This window comes from Myotis myotis, unplaced genomic scaffold (assembly GCF_014108235.1).
Source record: "Myotis myotis isolate mMyoMyo1 unplaced genomic scaffold, mMyoMyo1.p scaffold_m19_p_2, whole genome shotgun sequence".
NCBI classification, from domain to species: domain Eukaryota; kingdom Metazoa; phylum Chordata; class Mammalia; order Chiroptera; family Vespertilionidae; genus Myotis; species Myotis myotis.
Genome location: NW_023416324.1, coordinates 163,501,354 through 163,522,230, shown reverse-complemented (window position 1 = coordinate 163,522,230; position 20,877 = coordinate 163,501,354). Strand labels below are relative to the sequence as shown.

The 20,877-nt window shown below is 38.9% G+C and overlaps 2 protein-coding genes across 2 annotated transcripts in view; one reads left to right on the top strand and one right to left on the bottom strand.

Annotated features, from left to right (window-relative positions):
- Positions 1–776: 776 nt before the first annotated feature.
- Positions 777–20,849, bottom strand: FBXO45 (F-box protein 45). Its single transcript, XM_036347930.1, has 3 exons — positions 20,389–20,849; positions 13,441–13,797; positions 777–4,993 (listed from the first exon to the last, which is right to left on the bottom strand). The coding sequence occupies exons 1-3, from the start codon at positions 20,704–20,706 to the stop codon at positions 4,808–4,810; spliced, it is 861 nt and encodes a 286-aa protein (XP_036203823.1). The 5' UTR covers positions 20,707–20,849; the 3' UTR covers positions 777–4,807.
- Positions 19,857–20,877, top strand: part of WDR53 (WD repeat domain 53) — a 29,705-nt gene continuing 28,684 nt past the window's right edge. Inside the window, exon 1 of the mRNA XM_036347921.1 lies at positions 19,857–19,893. Within this exon, the coding sequence (XP_036203814.1) occupies positions 19,872–19,893 (22 nt within the window). The 5' untranslated portion in view covers positions 19,857–19,871. The remainder of the gene's footprint in view (positions 19,894–20,877) is intronic.

Here is a 20,877-nt window from a genome sequence, read left to right as displayed (position 1 = left end):
AGGGGAAGAGAGGGAGCAGAAATACAATATGACTTAATAAGTATACCATAGATTAGGCAGGATTTCTCAAGTGTTTTCTTGTTTAAAAAGAAACAGAAAGTAAGGACTATCAACAGGATGATCTACGGAAAACTCCCTAAATGATTCTTATTTCTTGAGTCACTCATTATGAAATCCAATACATAGAAGCTGAATAATAAAAATCTTAAATCCTGAGGGGCTGCTTCTATTAACAAACTATAGAGTAGGGAACACATTGCTCTCAACAATATTTTAATGAATTCATTAAATAAAAAGCAAACGGTTCGGGGGAGGATCCAAAAAAGAAATTAGGACAACAGACTGGTAAAGCTGTCCCTGAACAAAAAGATACAGGAATTTTACACTTTTCTTGTAGAAAATTAAAACCCTTTGCATAAATTTTAGCATATTAATACATCAAGCAACTTTTAGGAACATGATCAACTGATTCTCTCATAAGGTCTTGGATCACAGGAGCCATTTGGTCAGCCATGCCAATCTCTTTATTACTCTTGGCAAACTACCACATTGTCAAACAACTGTTAGCTGGGGGTGGAGACAATAGATGAACAGGATCCTAGTGAATTACTACTCCCTATCTTCGTTCCACTCTAAACAAGGGAAATGTAGATTCCAGTATTAAAAGCCATGGAATTTGTAGGTAAATTCCATTAGATTTGATTATTAAGGTTCCCATTTTTCTTTCTGACTAATGTATAAAGTTCTTTGTTTTAAATGTAAGCAATCACAGGTGATTAAATATTTTTAAACTTTTTATTATGAAACCAAAGTAACAGAATTTCAAAAATTAAAATACAGAATTTTAATTCTAAACAAATATTAAATCTACACCAAGAACTAAAAATCAGAGCTTACCAATATTTAAGAATAAAGGGAAATGGCTAAAATGTTCACAGTCATTACTTCTTCCTTATTAGCCTCAGAGTTGCATCATTTTCCTTTGTGCTTCACTTGGACAGGATACAGAATTTCTTTCTCATCTATCTTTTCTTACTGTAGACTTTAATTTCAGAGGAACTTTTGTCTTCCTACATAGTTCTTTATATGTTCCTTCAGCAAATATGTGAGCACCTGCCTATTGGACTGAGATGATGTGGACATAAAGAAGAGTCCATCATTGATCCTGTCCTAAGATGTTCTTAAGAGATAAGACACCAACAAATAATCAATAAATATAAATAAATTTATACGAGGTATAAAGTAATACAGCATGAGTTAAGTATAGATAAAATATAAAAATAGGGGAATTTCAAGGAAGAAGAGATTACATTCAGCTATAGCAACTGAGGAATGCTTTGTGAGGATAGTATTTGGGTTGGGTATGGACTGGTCCTTCAAAGAAGGCTTCAAAGTGGTCCTGAATGTGGTGGCCTTGATTTCTGGAGTGTAATCTTCTCAATGCTAATTTAAAACTCCTTAAGTGTCTATCTCTTCAAACTGTTCATTTTTTAAAATGATCAAAAAATATTAATATTGCTGTCTATATAAACAGTAATTGGGGTACTTAAATTAAAAGTTAATTATAATACCTACTATATGGTTTAGGGCTCTGTTATTTTCTAAACTCTTTCCCAGGTAAAACCATATCTGAATTGCAGAAGATGCCTAATTATTGAGCCATGACTTTTAAGTATTCAACTGGGCAAAACCTACTTGCATTAGGAGCTTTCTCAAGTCTAAACCTAAGCTTACGTGAATAAAATGAAGGAGGTGAAATAAATGGCTTAACATTCAAAAGTCAGATGATGAAAAAAATGGCAACTGTGAAATGATATATACTAACCACAGATTTCTTTGTATGAAATGTTTTAATTATGAGCCATTCACCATTACAGGCTTTAAGTCTTAATATTTCTTCTTTCCTATGTAAAAGCAGATAATGAGAACTGCCTATCTCAAGTATGACAGAATACCATAGTATGAACGGGAGTAACAGTAACGTCTGCTTACACACTGCATGCTTCACTAAAGTTAAGAGCTAGAGAATGCTCCTGTTTTCTCAGGTTATACATTTTTCCTGCTCATAGTTTCAGTTGAAATACAACTACTACTTTGCCTTTCAATAGCACCTCGTATCCATCATACAAGCCCTTTGACATTATTTTCTCTACCCTCAATATTCGTGTAAGGTAGTGAAGGGAGAGAGCAAGGATTTTGTTTGTTTTTGGCAGATGAGAAAACTTAACATTAATTTTGAACTCAACTTTGGCAACATATTTGAAAATCATCTAGAATTCTTTTAATCCTTATGGTAACGTCATATCCCAGACCAACATCAAAACCTTAGGGTATGAGACCCAAGTATCAAATTTTTCAAAACACACACGATTCCAAAGTACAGCTAAGGTTGAGACTACTGGTTTAGATGATTCATACTCAACCTTCAATGCAACTGTCTTCTACTTAACTGCTCAGCACCAATGAAAAAGAGATTCCATTTCCTTGAACACTGTAGTAGTTTGTTTTACTATTCTGTACAGCTACTATTGGTCTCCAGTAACAAATTCATTTATCAGGTTATAAATGAAGGCTCTTCATTCCCCCAATGCTTGTGCTAAATATGAATCTCCATTTTATAAAATTTGCAAATGGGATATTAGTGAATTTAAATCTTCGAGATAAGAATAGCTTGTTGTTAAATATTTAGGCAATTATTTGATTCTAGGTTTGATATGCAATAACCATGTGTTTCTGTTTTCCATTCAGCACCTTCAAAACTTTGTTACAAAATAAATGTTTACTAATAAGACAAAACAGAAGTTATAAACAAAACTTTCAGCAAAAGCTCTTGGAATTGGCTGTATCACAATCCGAAAAAGAAACAAGTACTTAAAGGACTTTTTAATTTTCTAACTAGTTCAATTTTCATCCTGACCAGTTCTCTTCTTTAATTAAATTTTAAATGACCAAATTGAGTCATTCCACAGCAAGAAAAATCAGTTTCTGTAGCAGCTATACTCTTTAATATATGTAAAATAATTTTGCTCTGTACTATTGAATAGGGTTTCCAGGTTTCTTCTTGACATGGATATGGAAAAGAATCTTTAACAGATTTTATCTTTAAGCAACATACCAAACACACAACACATATTTGTAAGCCTGTTACGTGACAAAAATAAATCTTTGTTCATGACTGAAATCCCACTTTATAGGATACTGATAACCTTAAGTCTCAAGCAGCAACCCAAAACCCCCAGCCAGCTGCTTGCTGTCCCTAATTTTATTAGACTTAAGACAAAATATACATACAACCATAACCTAAAAAAGTACAAAGGTTCCACTTGCCTTAGCCAATTCTTATCACAAAGATTTATCTGAAACCATACAATATATACTTTCATACAGAAAGATGCTTGTTTCTCTTCTAACAAAAGAAAATCTCAAATCATATATGTTAGATAGTTAATTTGAAAGAGTATTAGTGAAATCAGTTATTAGTCAAAAATTCTGAATAGGAATTAATGTTAAGCTCTTTTACAATGAAACCTTCAAAATATTGCCAACCTGAAGTTTTCAGCATAAGGTGTTTTATTTCAAGTCCCATGGGGGCAATTATCTATAATAAGATTAAGAACATTCTTAACCTGGGTTCAGGTTGGCACTGTTCCAGGTGGGTGAGTAAACATTTTCTTGATAACCCAATGAAGAGTTTGAGGCTTAGATTGTTGCATGTTGTAAACAATATGAAATTTTTAAAAAATTATAATATCTACAGCAGTATAAAGTTACAAAATAAAAGGACCATTAATCAATTCTTTTCCTAAGGTCTATGACTAACAGCTGTCATATTTGAGGCCTATAAGAGCAAATAGCAATATTCTGTGTTTTTATGAGACACTTTCTCAGAAGGCCAAAAAAGAAAAAAACACACAACCAAACCCAGATACTATAATGTGGACATTATTATTATTACATATATGATTAGAAAGAAATTTGCCTTCCCTTAATCTTTATCCAGTATATTAGAAGATTTTTATAATAATTTTGATCATTAAAAAAAAAGGACTATAATAGCTATGGAAGCTGTAAACCAAATCTAACACAACATGAGCCAATACAACACACCTCCTCTTAAAATCCTCTTCTTTGTAGTTACCTAATTGTCCCTAAATGTTATTTTAATTTTGTACCATGTAGTGGTTTTTAAGAAATTGAACTAGAACAAAGCAACCCCTTTGTCCTGTGTTTTTTTACACACATATTGTATATACAACTTTTAAAATAGCTGCACAATTTTACATCTCACCGTTAAGAGAAGTGCAGTCCGAGCAGACCATGCTTCTCAATATATTAAAAATATTAAATAAAACCCAACCAGTTTCATACTTTTCTAATAGTCAAGCTGGCTGGGGGAAAAGGGTCTGAAAAAAAACAAAACAGGCAGTTGTAAAACAGTACCAGTCTTTCTTCAAATACACACTACTTTAAAATCTTGCTGTTTCCTTCTTATCCCTTTTACAGCATCTCTAAGATCTCACCTTAAAAGTTGGAAATAACACATTGCTAGCTTAGAGACAAATTCTGTTGCAACATGCATATGTCAACTGCCCACTCAACCAACTGCAACCCTGAGGATTTTTCTGGCCCAGTAGAAAGAGGAAACACTAAGATTATCTTTTCTGTAGAGTTGCTTCTACAGTTAACAATTTCATGTGTTTTTCAGGATGTTTCTTGGACATGCATGCATGACACTGTCACTTCATGATTTTACTTTCCACAAGCAGATATCTCCTCCACTCTGTCTTTCATCCCAAGAAAGCCACTGTCATCCATCCAAAGGTTTTCCAAGGTAAACCAAAGTCACTTCTGTGTTGCCATACACAGCAGAAACTGCTGGATACAAGCAGGCCTTTGGAAGTCCTCTAAAGGCAACCCCCAGGAACTCATATCCACGTTCAAAAGCTAAAGTCTTATCTTCCATGTCCAAGATGACTCGAATTCTTTCTCCTATCTGCAAACAGATATCAAAAGAAGATTAGAGAAAAAAACCATCAAGTGCATAGCTAATAGAAACATAACACAAATGAACAAACTGAAAATATTATTAAGAATATGTTACCTATAAAAACCAAGAGAAGATTTCTGGTCAGGGAGAAACTTCTAGATTCTAGAAGAATATATATCAATTTCATCATAACTGCTTGATTTGTTTTCAGTTTAAGACTTACATGGAATCTATATTTAATACTGAAAATTCAAATGTCCCCTGGATCAGTACTTTAATCTTATTTACTCTTTGTTTCAAGGCTTTTCTTAAGAAGAATATCACTAAACTCTATAACTTGGTATAATATTCTACCCCAAAAAGGCTAAGTAATCTTTTCAAATTACTATAGTATACACACACACATACACGGGTATTAATCATCCATAAAAAAATAGGCACCTTGCCCTAGCTGATTTGACTCAGTGGATAGAGCATCGACCTGTGGACTGAAGGATCCCAGGTTCGATTCTAGTCAAGGACACATGCCTGGGTTGCGGGCTTGATCCCCAGTGTGGAGCATGCAGGAGGCAGCCTATCAATTATACTCTCTCATCATTGATGTTTCTACCTCTCTCTCCCTCTCTGAAAAAAATAATAATAATAATAATAATTTTATATATATATATATATATATATATATATATATATATATATATATATGAATGACCTGGGTTTGCTTCCCAGTCATCACTTATTAAAAAAAAAATGCACCTTTGATATATGCTACATGGATACACCTTTAACATTATGCTAAGTGAAATAAATCAGACACAAAAAAACAAATACTGTATGATCCCACTTATAACAGGCACCTAGAATGTTCATACTCATAGTCAGAAGGTAGAACAGAGGTTACCAGAGGCTGGGGGGTGAGAGGCAAAAATGAGGAGTTATTTTTTTTAATGAGTACAGAGTTTATGTTGAAGATGATAAAAAAGTTTCGGGTATAGATAATAGATGGTTATACAACACTGTAAATATATTTGATGCCACTGAATTATATACACTTACAAATGGTTAAAATTATATCATTGTATATATTTTACTACAATAAAAAGTACATATCTATATATATATAAAAGCCTAAGTGACTATGACATGCACTGACCACCAGGGGGAAGACACTCAACACACAGGCATGGAAACATGGAACAGACTGATGAATCTCAGAGGGAAGGGGGGAGCCAGGAAGGCGGGAAGAGATTAACCAAAAAACTTATATGCATACGGGTTCATGCACTGGTGGAGTTCCTTGGCCTGGCCTGCGGGGATTGGGCTGAAACCGGCAGTCTGACATCCCCTGAGGGGTCCCGGATTGTGAGAGGGCGCAGACCATGCCAAAGGACCCCACCAGTGTACGAATCCATGTACCAGGCCTCTAGTACACTATGAAATATTTATATAGCCTTTAAAGTTAAAGCAGTTCTATATACAATGTGGAACTTTTGTAATCATGAATAGCCAAGTCTGACTATAGTTTCTAAAGATCAGAATAGGCTTTTTAATAGTCATTTTGTGGGCACTGATCTGAAACACTTATTATAAAAACAACAGCACTGATTGTTAAACTAAACTGGAAGCATAACATATTCGGTTATTTTCCCATTTAGAAAAATAAGCAAAGAAATGAGGATGTTTTTCTCTTTATAATTTGCATCTGTTAAAAGTTGTTGCACCTATATACGTGGAGGCAGAAAGTCCTAACATTTGTAATAAAAAATAGCAATTTAATACTTCCCAATTATGATAATCCCTGCTGTTATTAATACTTCCCTTTGTTGTATTTCCTATCACAAATAACTACTAATATCTGTTTTTTTTCTCCCTTTGACCATCACCCCATTTAATGGACCTAAACCCATCCTAATTATCATCACCATTTCTACCACCAACAAAACATGAACAATAACAACAACAAAAAAATAGAAATGAAAAGTTAATATTTTGTTGGGTATTTGTTGTGTGCTTTATTTGCATATCAATCCTAGATGTTATCCCTATTTTACAGAAGATGAAAAAAGGACAGTATCGCTCCTGGTGAAATTTGCAACTTTGCTTCACCTTTGACTGAGTATACAGCACGCACACAGCAAAGGGAGCAGAAAGCAGAAGTCTTACTAGCTTCAGGTGTCACAGGGCAAAACTTGGAGATGATAGAGTAACTGGAATCTTAGAGTAGGAGCTCTAGAAGCAACAGAACCACAAAGAGGATGAGCCCCACAATCTGAGAATAAACCCTGCCCAATTCTGTGTGATTGCTCTTATTACACAAATACAGAGGAAACCTCTAAGGAACTAGACCAGTGGTCGGCAAAAACGCATTAGTCAACAGAGCCAAATATCAACAGTACAACGATTGAAATTTCTTTTGAGAGCCACATTTTTTAAACTTAAACTATATAGGTAGGTACATTGTTATTAACTTAATTAGGGTACTCCTAAGGCTTAGGAAGGGCCACACTCAAGGGGCCAAAGAGCCACATGTGGCTCACGAGCCGCAGTCTGCCGACCACTGAAGTAGGCTGAAAAAAGTAGCAATGAGAAGTAAAAAAAATAAAATTGAACAAAGCCATTAGCTGCTGCACACTATGGGGGAGACAGTTTACAGTTTGAGTCAAGACAAGTTAACTGCCTGCTAGAACAAGAAAACCTACATTCTTTAGACAAAGCAAGTTCTAGAGGAATAAAACATTCCAGATATCACTGGATATAACCTACAATATCCAGTTTTCAATTTGAAAATTGGTGGATATGAAAAGAAACAGTAAAGTGTAACTCCTATTTGCGGGGGGGGTTGGGGGGGGGGACGACGTCGGACGGGGACAGTTAATAGGGGAAGAACCAAGATGGTGGCAGAGGTAAAGGGCGGTACTTGCCATTTCCCACAACCACATCAAAATTACAACTAAAATAAACCATCATCATTCAGAACCACCTGAAAGCTGACTGAATGGAAGTCCAACTAGAGAAGAAAAGAAGAAAGCACAGAGACTGATAGGAGGAGGGTGGGGCAAAATGGGCTGGTCCCACACCCACATGTGGCATTTTTCTCAAATGGGAGGGATATCTCAGCTGCAGAGGCCTCCTGTGAGGAGCAAGGATCCCAGCCCCACACCAGACTCCAGCCCAGGGTTCCAGAGCTGGGAAGAGAAGTCCCCATAACTTCGGGCTGTACAAACCAGCAGGAATTTCGGCTCAGTGATATAGAGGCTGTCGGAGTCCTAGCAGTTCCTCTTAAAGGGCAGGTGCACAAACTTACACAGTCCACTCTCTGAGTTCCAGCGCTAGAACAACGGCTCAGAGGGATCCAGAAGCATACAGGGTGCAACTGGATTGTCTGGCATCAGAGCAAGAAGTGTATATGGGGCCTGACCGGTTTGGCTCAGTGGATAGAGCGTCGGCCTGCGGACTGAAAGGTCCCAGGTTTGATTCTGGTCAGGGGCATGTACCTTGGTTGTGGGGACATACCCAGTTGGAGGTGTGCAGGAGGCAGCTGATCGATGTTTCTCTCTCATCGATGTTTCTGTCTATCCCTCTCCCTTCCTCTCTGTAAAAAATCAATAAAATATATATTTTTTAAAAGTGTGTGTGGGGGGGAGGGGGGGAAACACCTTTCTCCCAGAGAGGGGTGCCTGCAGGGGTTATTGTTCCTATACTGAGACCTCCCCCATCACAGAGCTGACTGGCAGCCGAATCGGAGTTCCTGACAGTGGTTAGCACCTAAGTACCTCCCAGGAAGCTCAGAATTGGCAGACAACACAGTTAGCTGCAATCATCAGAAAAGCAGAATCCAAAGGGAGCTCCCAGGAGGCACTAATCTCTCCTGATGAATGCCACTTCACTTTCTTTTTTCCTCTTTTTTTTTCTTTCTGCTTTATTTGTTATTATTTTAGTCTCTATTTTCTCTTTCATATATCTAATTTTTCTCTTCCCTTTTCTTACTCTATTTTTTTCCCCTTCCTCCTGCTTTCTCATTTTTTTTCCCTTTTCTTATTTTTTGGTCTATCTGCTCTCTCCTCTATTTCCTTTTCAAATATTTTTCTTCCTTTTGTCTTTTATACCATATCCTTCCCCTATTCTTTACTCTGATTTTCTTTTTCATCTCTGCCCTTTCATATTCCTTTTTCTTCCCTTTTTCTCTCCTTATATTTTTTTCTTGGTTTTCTTCTATCATTCTTGCTCTCTTTTCTCTTACCTAATTCTTTCTTCTTTTGTGGTTCCTTTTGTTGTTGTTGTTGTAAGGGTCTTGTGTATCTTTTTATTTTTTTAAATATATTTTATTGATTTTTTCCAGAGAGGAAGGGAGAGATAGAGTTAGAAACATCGATGAGAGAGAAACATCAATCAGCCGCCTCCTGCACATCTCCTATTGGGGATGTGCCCGCAACCCAGGTACATGCCCTTGACCGGAATCGAACCTGGGACCTTTCAGTCCGCAGGCCGACGCTCTATCCACTGAGCCAAACCGGTTTCAGCTCTTTTTATTTTGTTTGTTGTGTTTTTTGCTGTTGTTAATCCGCACTCAAGGATATTTTTTTCCATTGATTTTTCAGAGAGAATGGAAGGGAAGGTGAGAGACAGAGAGAGAAATATCAATGTGAGAGAGACACGACTGGTTTCTCCCGCACGTGCCCCTACTGGGTCCAGGGATCAAACTGTAACAGAGATACATGCCCTTGACCAGAATTGAACTTTCGATCCTTCATTCCACAGGCCAATGCTCTAACCACTGAGACACTGGTTAGGGCTATTTTGTTGTGTTTTGTTCTGTTCTGTAAGCACCTCCACTAGGGCTGGTATGATGTGGTTGGGGGTAAGCCTCACAGTCAGCCAACCTGAGAGGAGATTCCATTCACGAACAGGACAACATTCAAGACCCAATTACAACAGAACTCAAATAACTCACACAAGGGACATTCCTAGAGCATCCAGCTCAGGAGATCTAAGAGATTGAATCACTGGGTCCCACAAAACAATTCCTACATAAGACCAACCCACTGGGACCCATAACAGTTTGATCTAATACATGGAAAAAAATACAAAGGGACAGCAAAAAAAAGAGAGAAAGAAACAACCCCGACATGAAAGAAAAGAAGGAATTGCCAGAAAAGGAACTAAGTGAAATGAAGGCAAACAATTTGTCAGGTAACAAGACCATACAATAAAGTCAAGGCAGTCTCTTCAATAATGGTGTTGGAATAATTGGACAGATAAATGCAAAATGATGAAACTAGACCACCAACTTACACCATACACAAGAATAAACTTAAAATGGATAAAAGATTTAAATATAACTCGTGAAACCATAAAAATCCCAGAAGAAAGCATAGGCAGCAAAATATTAAATAAACAAATGGGACCACATCAAGATAAAAAGCTTCTGTACAGCAAAAGAAACCATCATCAACTTGAAAAGGAAACCCACTGTATGGGAGAACATATTTGGCAATGGTACACCTGATAAGGGGTTAATTTCCAAAGTATATAAAGTATTCATACAACTGAACAAAAGGAAGACAAACAACCCAATTAAAAAACGCGCCCGGTCAGGATGCCTCAATGTTTGGGTGTCGACCTATGAACCAGGAGGTCACAGTTTGATTCACACTCAGGGCACATGCCTGAGATGCAGGTTCGACCCCCAGTGTGCAGTGTGCAGTGTGCAGGAGGCAGCCAATCAATGATTCTCTCTCATCATTGATGTTTCTCTCTCTCTCTCTCTCTCTCTCTGTCTCTCTGAAATCAATAAAATAATATTTTTTTTTAATAGGCAGAAGACCTGAATAGACACTTCTCCAAAGAGGACATACAAATGGCCAAGAGACATATGAAAAAATGCTCAACATCACTAATTATCAGATGCAAATTAAAATGATAATGAGGTACTACCTCATACCTGCCAGAATGGCTACCATCAATAAATCAACAAACAACAAGTACTGGCAAGCATGTGGAGAAAAAGGAGCCCTGGTGCACTGCTGGTGCGAATGCAGAATGGTACAGCCACTGTGGCAAACAGTGTGGAGTTTCCTCAAAAAATTAATAATGGAACTGCCATTTGACCCAGTGATGCCACTTCTAGGAATATATCCTAAGAAGCCTGAAACACCAATCAGAAAGAATGCACCCCTATGTTCATAGCAGCATTATTTACAATAGCTAACATCTGGAAACAGACCAAGTGCCCATCAGTAGATAAAGGGATTAAAAAGCTATGGTACATTTATACCATGCAATACTATACAGTTATAAAAAAAAGGATCTCTTACCCTTTGAGACAGTATGGAGGGACCAGGAGAGTACTATGCTAAGCAAAATAAGCTAGTCAAAGAAAGACAAGTATCACATGATCTCACTTACATGTGGAATCTAATGACCAAAATAAACTGAGGAACAAAAAAGATCCAGAGACATTGAAGCATGCAACAGACTGACCTATTTTGGAAGGGGCGGGGGGGGGGGGGGGGAGAGATTAAGCAATGAACTTACATGCATATATGCATTGTCCCTGGATAGACAATAGTGCAGGGAAGGCCTGGGGAGGGGAAGGAAGTGGAGTTGGGGGAGAGGGTGAATGGAGGGAAGGAACATCTATAATACTTTCAACAATAAAGATAAATTAAAAAAAAAAAAAAAGAAAGTAAAGGAATGGGGGGAAAGAGGCACCTTGCACAAGAAAGTAAGCATTAGTAAGTGTAAGAAAGTTCGAGTGGCTATATTAATATCAGACAAAATAGAAAAATAGACTTAAAGACAAGGAATATTGCCCGCCTGGTGTGGCTCAGTGGTTGAGCGTTGACCTATGAACCAAGAGGTCCCTGGTTCGATTCCCAGTTAGGGCATGTGCCTGGGTTTTGGGCTCAGTCACCAGTAGGAGGCATGCAGGAGGCAGCCAATCGATGTGTCTCTCTCATAGATATTTCTATCTCTCTAAGCTTCTCCCTTCCTCTCTCTAAAAGTAAAAAAGAAAAGAAAAAGCAAAAAGACAAGGGATATTACTGGAGTCAAAGAAGGTCATTTCATAATGATAATAGTTAGTCAAACTGGGAGATATAACAATGATAAGTATATATGTATTTATGTGCACCTAAGAAGAGACAGCAAAAACTGACAGAACTGAAGAAAAAAAAAATTAGCAAGTATAGTGGAAATTTCAACACTACTCTCAATGAATGATAGAACAGGTAGAAGGAAAAATCAGTAAGGATATAGAAGATTGAACACTATCAATCAACTTGACCTAAATGTCATTTGTGGAATATTCCATACAACAACAGAATATATGTTCTCTTCGAGCACACATGGAACACTCATCAAGATAGATCATATGCTAGGATTAAAACAAGTCTCAATAAATTTAGAAGAATTAAAATCATACAGATATGTTCTCTGAAAAGCAAAGACCAAAAGTTTTTCACTACAAAATCACAAGGCTAGTCACAGGATTTATCGCCAAAGTCCAGACACTCTTCTCCTTAAAGCCTAAAAGCACAGTGAAGAATTCTATGAAAAAAAATCCTTCCAGGGTTTTCTACCTCAGGAAACTGAATATATTTCTTAGTTCTTCTACTTTAGTATCCCTGACTTGAGGTTATTACTGAGGCTAGAGCTTTCAAGCCACATGTTTTTCTGAAATATGCAATCTATAATTCCTTAAAATTTATAATTTCTTATCAGATTACTGTTTTAGACCTATGGGAATCATATAGCTTTTACAAATAGAAACTATAATTTTGACCCTAAAATAACATAAATATGATACAAGGCTAAGATGAAAAGAATTTTAAAATGCAGAAGTTTGCCTGATCTTGCCAGTCTTTATAGAAATTACTGACACACCCAGAGGCTTTGAATCCACAGATTACTAAGTAGCAGAGGATATGTGTGTGCATGCACACAGGTGCATCAGGGAGGTGAGATGTCTAGAAAAAGCAGATTTGGATGTGCCATAAAGGAAAGATGACAATCTAGAGCACAAATTGGCAAACTATGGCCCCTGAGCCAAATAGCCTACAGCCTATAAATAAGATTGTATTGAAACACAGCTATGCTCATTCATTTACATATTATTTATGGCTGTTCTTGTGCTTTAAAAACAGAGTTGAATAGTTGTGACAGAGACCATACAGACCACAAAGCTTAAAATATTTACTATCTGGCCCTCCCTGTACAGAAAAAGTTTGTCAACGCCTGATTTAGAGCAAAAATGAACTGCTCAAGGTTGAATACGTATTAGGAAACAAATATTGAGATACTAAAAACTTACTAGAGTAGCAGAGAAAGGCCAGTTACACTATTTAATAAAAAATTACCAAAAAGGACATACAAAGCCACTATATAAAGTTTTGTAAATTTAAAACAAATTAAGGCATGATTAAGGCCCACATCTAAGAAAATACCTAGTTTCTCACCTGATATTTTGGTGCATTATTGCATTGTGGAAAACTGCCATTGACTTCTCCGTTATGTAGTAGATTATTGTCCACCAGATTCCAGCCCCAGCTCTGGTCATCACTGCCCAGCAGTGCCACATAACCTTGGCACTGCATAGGGGCCCGTTTTGTGGCAATTCCAATCACTGCCACAGTGCCCAGAGGGCCCTCCCACCACACTTCCCATGCATGGCGGCCCTCACTGAAACCAATCTTGGTCCTTGCACCATCAGTGCTCTGAGCAATGGGGTTTCGATGTAAAGTAAAGCCATTCTTCTTAATGTAGACATTCCTGGAGCAGTCATTAGTGCTGAAGGCATGTTGGAAAGCACGTACCTGAAAAGATGAAAAACAGACCAAAAAATAGAAGTTTGGTTTTTCTTAAATATTAAAAGGTGCCCAGCCCTAGCTGATGTGGCTCAGTTGGTTGGCGTGTCATTCTGCACACAGAAAGGCTGTGGGTTCGAGTCCCAGTTTGAGCACAGACCTAGGTTACAGATTCAACCCCTGGTCGGGGCATGTATGGGAGGCAACTGATCGATGTTCTGTCTCACATCAATGTCTCTTTTTCTCTCTACCCCCCTCCTTCCCTTCCTCTCTCTCTAAAAGCAATGCATGTCCTCGGGTAAGGAATAAATAAAAATTGAAAGTACCCAAACCTCAGGCTATGTGTTTTTAAATAATAAAGTTACATATTTTTAAGTAATATAATAAACATTTCAAAAAATGGCTAGTTTCAGGATGGGACACTAACATAACATTTAAAATAACTGCCAACTGTTTCATTTCTGACTAAAATTCTAACCCGAGGTATTTCTCCAAATAGACTTCTTAAAATATCAAAAGATGTTATATACAATAATCCATATATTTTAGAGATGATACTGAAATGTTTATACATAACATAATGATATCTGGGAACTGCTTTGAAATATCCAGGGTTGGAATAGGAGATGGGTAGGGTAAACATGAAACTAGATTATCTATGAATTAATCATTGGTAAAGCTTGGTGATAGGTATAGGGAGGTTCATTAAACTATTTTCTCTATTCTAGTTTATATTCAATTATTTTTATATCAAAAAATTGAGATGCACAGTTTTTATGTTGGCAATCCTGTCAATTAAAAAGAATATTTTAAGTAAAAGAGAGAACTTAGTCATAACAGCTCTAAAGTTTCGAAAAATTTTAATAACCACAAACGATATTAGATCCTCAGCCTCCTGGCTAGGTATTAGTCATACACTGAGACAGCACCACTCTCATTTTACCAAATCAAATAATCTCCTAGACAGCATCTAAATTCAACCACTAGAACTTATAAAGAGATAGCTATTCAGAACAGCTTCCCCTGATAGGAAAGGTTAGTTAACCTTCAGTAATTACCACTTTTTTAAGCTTCCAAAATAAAGATAGCATAAAAAAATTGCTACTCTGTACAAATAATCATTTTTCATGTTTTAATAATTTAAAGCTTTTGGCTCCCCCACTTTTATTTTATTATTTTTTATTTTCTTTATTGATTTAGGTATTACTTATGTGTCCGCGTTTGGCTTTTTTAAAAAAAATTTTCTACTTTGTTCAAACTACCCAAAAACAGCCAAAGACTGGGACCTATTGCTTTAGTTAACCCAGCCGTGGGCAAACTACAGCCCCCTGGCCAACTATTGAAATAAAAGACCGTACCCTTTTATGTAATGATGTTTACTTTGAATTCATATTAGTTCACACAAACACTCCATCCATGCTTTTGTTCCGGCCCTCCAGTCCAGTTTAAGAACCCATTGTGACCCTTGAGTCAAAAAGTTTGCCCACCCCTGAGTTAACCTGATAAATCAACTCCAGAATCACAGAATTTCAGCATTAGGTAGGGCCTTAAAGGTCACCTAGTACCTCTCTCATAACTAAAAGTCAATAGCTAGATTTCCTGGCAGGTGTGGCTCAGTTGGTTAAAGTGTCAACCCAAAGGGTCACAGGTTTGATTCCCAGTTGGGGCACATACCAAGATTGTGGGTTCAATCTCCAGTTGGGGTGAGTTTGGGAGGCAACCGATCGATGTTTTACTCTTCTCTCTCTCTCTCTCTCAAATCAATGAAGGTATATCATCAGGTTAGGATTTAAAAAAATAAAATATTTAAATAAATTAGTTAAAAATAAATAACTAATTAGAGAAAGAGCCCCAAAGAGAGTCAGGTATCCAGGCCCCTCATCTACTGTTCACTTACTATTAGCAGCCAGTACTTCAGGTTTTACTGTTGTATTCCAGAGCAGAGAGATTTAATAAAAAACAAACTAACCTGCTTATTTCAGATATCCCATGTTTACATAGAGGCTGTAAAACTGAAGTATTCCTACATTTTTTCCCTACCTGTTCCTATTTATAATAAACTTTTAAAAACCTGAAAGATCAAAACAGGATTAAAGGGGTAAAACAACCCCAAAATATTAACTATTGCCCAAATAACTCACGAGATTACCATAAAGACAATTAACTCATTATAAAAAATTTCATTAATATGCAACTATGCCTATCCCTAATTCTTGTAAATACCAATTTCATTTTCTCTATCCTTATTCTCTTCGTCACACTGACACTGTTGACAACCTCTTTCTCAAAAGTATATGACATTCTCCTACTTCCCAGGACTGATCCTTCATTTTAACATTTTTGGTGACCATTCTACCCCTTCCAATCTCTCCAGCCTCAGTCCTTAACCCTTTACCTGAATTCTTTCCAGACTTTTCTTTTTTCATAGGAAAGGGAAGCTAGTTTATTTTTATTTATTTACTTTTTTTTATTAATCCTTTTCTTTTCCATTGATTTTTAGAGAGACTGGAAGGGAGGGGGAGAGACAGAGAGAGAAACATTGATGTGATTGGTTACCATTCATCCCCACACGCCCCAATCGGTTGGGGCCCAGGATTGTGCCCATAACCAAGGTCTGTGCCCTTGACCGGGATAGATCCTTCGACTCTTCAGTACATGGGTCAATGCTCTAACCACTGAGAAAAACTGGCCAGGGCCAGACCTGTCTTTCTAAAATAGCATCCTTATTACATCTCATCCCAGTTCAGTAACCTTTGATAGTTTCATTGATGACCATATCAACTATAAGTTCATCTGTCTGGCTTTCAAAGCCCTTCAGATCTGGTTCCTCCTATTTTCCTTTCTAATTTTGTGTTAATTTTCCTTGTCTGTAATATCATACCTGTTTTCCTCCTCCCACATAGCCTCTAAGATAGCGGTTCTCAACCTTCCTAATGCCGCGACCCTTTAATGCAGTTCCTCATGTTGTGGTGACCCCCAATTTCACTGTTACAAATTGAACATAATTAAAGCATAGTGATTAATCACAAAAACAATATGTAATTATATGTGTTTTCCGATGGTCTTAGGTGACCCCTGTGAAAGGGTCGTTCGACCCCCAAAGGGGTCGCGACCGACAGGTTGAGAACCGCTGCTCTAAAATCAGCCCCAATCTTACCACCTTCATAAAACTATTCTTAACCGGGATCACCCAATCTCCCTAATCTCTCTCTCTCTTACCCACCATAGTCTGCATCATACAACACAATTCTGAACACACCCCAACCTCTTGATTCTAGTAAAAAACACCTTGTAAGAAGCTTAATCTAACCTAAACTGATCAAACCTCTAGGAAATACAGAGGACAGAAGAGCATGTTAAGCAACACCATGGGAATAAAACACACAAAATTCAGACCAAGGGAAACTACAGGGTAAACTACCTGATTTTTTTTTTTAATGTTTTCATTGATTTGAGAGAGGAAGGGAGATGCAGAGAAAGAAACATCGACCGGCTGCCTCCTGCATACACCCTACTGGGGATCAAGCCTGAAACCCCCGGCATGTGCCCTCACCAGGAATCAAACCGGCGACCTCTAGGTTCAAGGGACAACACTCAACGAAGTGAGCCACACCGACAGGGCTTGACAACATTGTTTGTTTGTTTTTATTTTTCATTCATCCTCACCCGAGGATATTTTTCCATTGATTTTGTTTTTCTTTTTAGAGAGAGTGAAAGGAAGAAGGGATGGGGGCGTGGGGGGGAGAGAAACATGGAGAGAGACACATCGATTGGTTGCCTCCTGCATGAGCCCGAGGGGTCGGACTGACCCTGCAACCCAGGTACATGACCTAGGCCAGGAATCAAACATGAGACCCTTAGGTCCAAGGGCCGATGCTCTAACCACTTAGCATACCAGCCAGGGCATGACCTGATTTCAACAAATAAGTTGCAGGAATGAGAGATGGGGAGATGGAGGGTGAATTTATAGACTGAGGTAGCCTTAAGAGACATATCAACTGTTTGCCATTGGAACATTATATAGATCTTGATTAAATAAACTGAAAATTAAAAATAAATATTTAACATTTATGAGACAATTGGAAATCTGAACACTGCATTTTTTTTATATTAAGGAATTACTGTTAGTTGCTTTATACTTTGGAGATGTAATGATATTGTGATTATGTTAAGTGTCCTTATCTTTTAGAGATGGATACTAAAAAATTCAGAAATGGAAAAATACACAAATAAATAAATAAAAACAATATATAGCCCTAACTGGTTTGGCTCAGTGGGTAGAGCATCGGCCTGCGGACTGAAAGGTCCCAGGTTCGATTCCAGTCAAGGGCATGTACCTTGGTTGCGGGCACATCCCCAGTAGGAGGTGTGCAGGAGGCAGCTGATTGATGTTTCTCTTTCATCAATGTTTCTAACTCTCTATCCCTCTCCCTTCCTCTCTGTAAAAAAAAATCAATAAAATATATTTAAAAAACAAAAAACAAACAAACAAAAAAAAACAATATATAGTTCCTGTCCCAAGTCTCATGCACAACCTGGACTGTACATTATGGCTAACAGCTTTAAGACCTACTTTAGGATCTAAGTCTGAAATTTGAAGAATTATAGTTAGATGCTAAGTATGACTGAAATAACTGATGCTATTAGGTGACATGAAAAATATGAACTTTGAAAAAGAAGACAAATCCTAAATAGATTAACAGCTCCAAATACTTTCCAGTTTTATATTATCCCAAGCCTGTTCCCATCCTTCTTTCAGTTACCAGACTCCCTGGAAATCTTATCTGACTCTTCCTTCTTCTTCATCTCACTCAGCCAGTCAGTTAGCTGTCCACCTATGTGGATCTGTTCTCTGCAATAGCTCTCCCAACCATTCCCTTCTCTCCTCTATACACTTGTTCATACATTTGTTCTATGTACTTGTCTTAAGTACCTCTGGTATAGGCACTAACCCCTGTCCTCTCCAATTCATCTTATAGCCAAGTTTTCCTAAAGCACAGCTCTTATTTTGGTATTCCTCCATTCAAACATCTGTGGTTTCCAAATGTAGAACAAAGCCCAAACTATATACTAATAGACTCAAGGCTATATTTCAAGGACCTCCATGATATATATCGTTTCAGCTTACCTTTACAATCATATTTTCCACTATTTTAATTCAATCAAATGAAACTTTTCTATTTAGTCTCTCCTCTAAGCTCCAAACTGCAACCAGTGCTTATCTGAAATCTCTCGGATATCTCAAACACAGTCGATTCTATTCTACCCAAACGGAACTAATTCTTAGTCCTGTAAATCTAGCCCAGGTGATCCCTATATTATGTAAGCCAGGTATCTAGGAGTCATCCTTAGCACCTCCCTCTTCCTCACCCCTAATTCACATCTACTGCTAAGTCCTGTAGATTTTACTTCCAAAATCTCTCCTAAATTTCTCTTCATCTGCTCCACTACCTACTTCCTAATTGACCTACTTATATTTCTAAGGTTCCCTCCACCCTGTGCTCCATACTGAAGTTAGAAATAACCTCTTAAAAAATGCAAACTAATCATATCCTCAATCCCCACACGCCTAACCCCCTCTTGCTTACACTTCAGAATGACTTCCCTGTAGTTTAGCCCCAGTCTACCTCTTCCATCTTATCTCAAACCTGTCTCACTTTTGCTCTCTATACTCCAGCCACACTGATGTATTTGTGTACCTCATACTCAGCAGGTTCTCCCCTAGCAGGCTCTTGTCACTTCTTGGCTTACATATCCTTATCCTCCAAGTCTCAGTTTATCATTATTTCTTTAGAGAAGGCCTTCCCTGACCTCCCTACCTAGGTCAAATTCTCCATTACTCAAACTCAGAGTGCCAATGTCCTCTCAGCCCAACCATACCTGTTACTTGACATTTATTTGCATATGAAGAAGGCAAGAATATGCACAATAAGCTAAGGGAGGGGGGGGGGGGGAATGCAACAAAACCGGAATTCTATGACAAATAGAATTAGAGAGACACACCATCAAGGTGGAACTAGGAAGAAGTTGGCAAGGAAGTAGCCAATAATAGTGGGACAAGGCAGTATTTTGATGGTTAAGCGATGCCGATGGATATCCTGAGAGGTAGCCGAATGCCCAGGACCACACTCACTTATGAGTCTGAAACATAGCAGAAAGAATTAGAGAACCCGGGTGAAAATAAAGGAAAAAAATGATTATAAATCAGATTTTGGGCAAGGTTAGGTGCATGTGAGCGTGAAAACCTAAGTACGAAAGCAGGAAGATCTAATAAGCCTGTTGGGGGGGGGGGGGGGAGAGAACGAGAGTATTGAAGGTACAACAATAGGGTGGTCTGTCTTTAAAGGGAAAGACTATGAAAAGTAGAATGAGTGATGGAAACGGTACCATCTGGTCCTTTAAAAAGTATCACGGAAGTGGAGTGGGTTAAGGAGCCGAACTTGAATCCGAAGAGATGTTTATGGAGGGGGAAGGTGAGAGAAGGCACTGACTGGTCCCCGGGAAGGCGGGAGGGATGGGGAAGCGAGGCGCCCGACTCAAGCTGCGCTGGGAGGCACTGAGCGCGGGCCGGGGCGGCGGCGTGACCCCGAGCTCCCTCACCTTGGCCTTGTAGCTGGGCAGGTTGCAGAGGATGTCCGTGCGCAGAGCCTCCTCGGCCAGGCTGCGGGCGCACAGGCTCCGCCACACCTCGCTGTTCTCATCGCCGTGCAGGCAGCGGTACCAGTGCTTGCACACCAGGGCGCAGCTCCGCAGCTCGGACAGCTCCAGGTAGGAGAACACCAACTCCAGCACCCGGCTGGGCAGCCGGCCCCCGGCGCCCGCGGACCCGGAGCCCGAGCCGGCGCCCGCGCCGCCGCCGCCGCCGCTACAGCCCGCGCCGCCGGAGGCTGCCCCAGCCCCCGGGGCCGGCGCCGCCATCGCCTCACCAGCCGGCCCGAGGGCCGCCGCCACCGCCGCCGCTTCCCCCCGTCTCTGCTGGGGAGGCCAAGCCTCGCCTAGAACCCGGAGCAGCGCTCACCGCCCCTTTCACAGCTCACCGCCGTCGCCTCCGCCACTCCCGCCCCTGCCCGGGGCCGTCCGCCGCCGCCC

Coding starts and splice junctions, on each gene's coding strand:
- FBXO45 (XM_036347930.1), bottom strand. CDS start 20,706: ATGGCGGCGCCGGCCCCGGGGGCTGGGGCAGCCTCCGGCGGCGCGGGC. Junction 13,798..20,388: donor TGCCCAGCTACAAGGCCAAG/GTGAGGGAGCTC, acceptor TCATCTTTTCAG/GTACGTGCTTTCCAACATGC. Junction 4,994..13,440: donor ATAATGCACCAAAATATCAG/GTGAGAAACTAG, acceptor ATCTGTTTGCAG/ATAGGAGAAAGAATTCGAGT.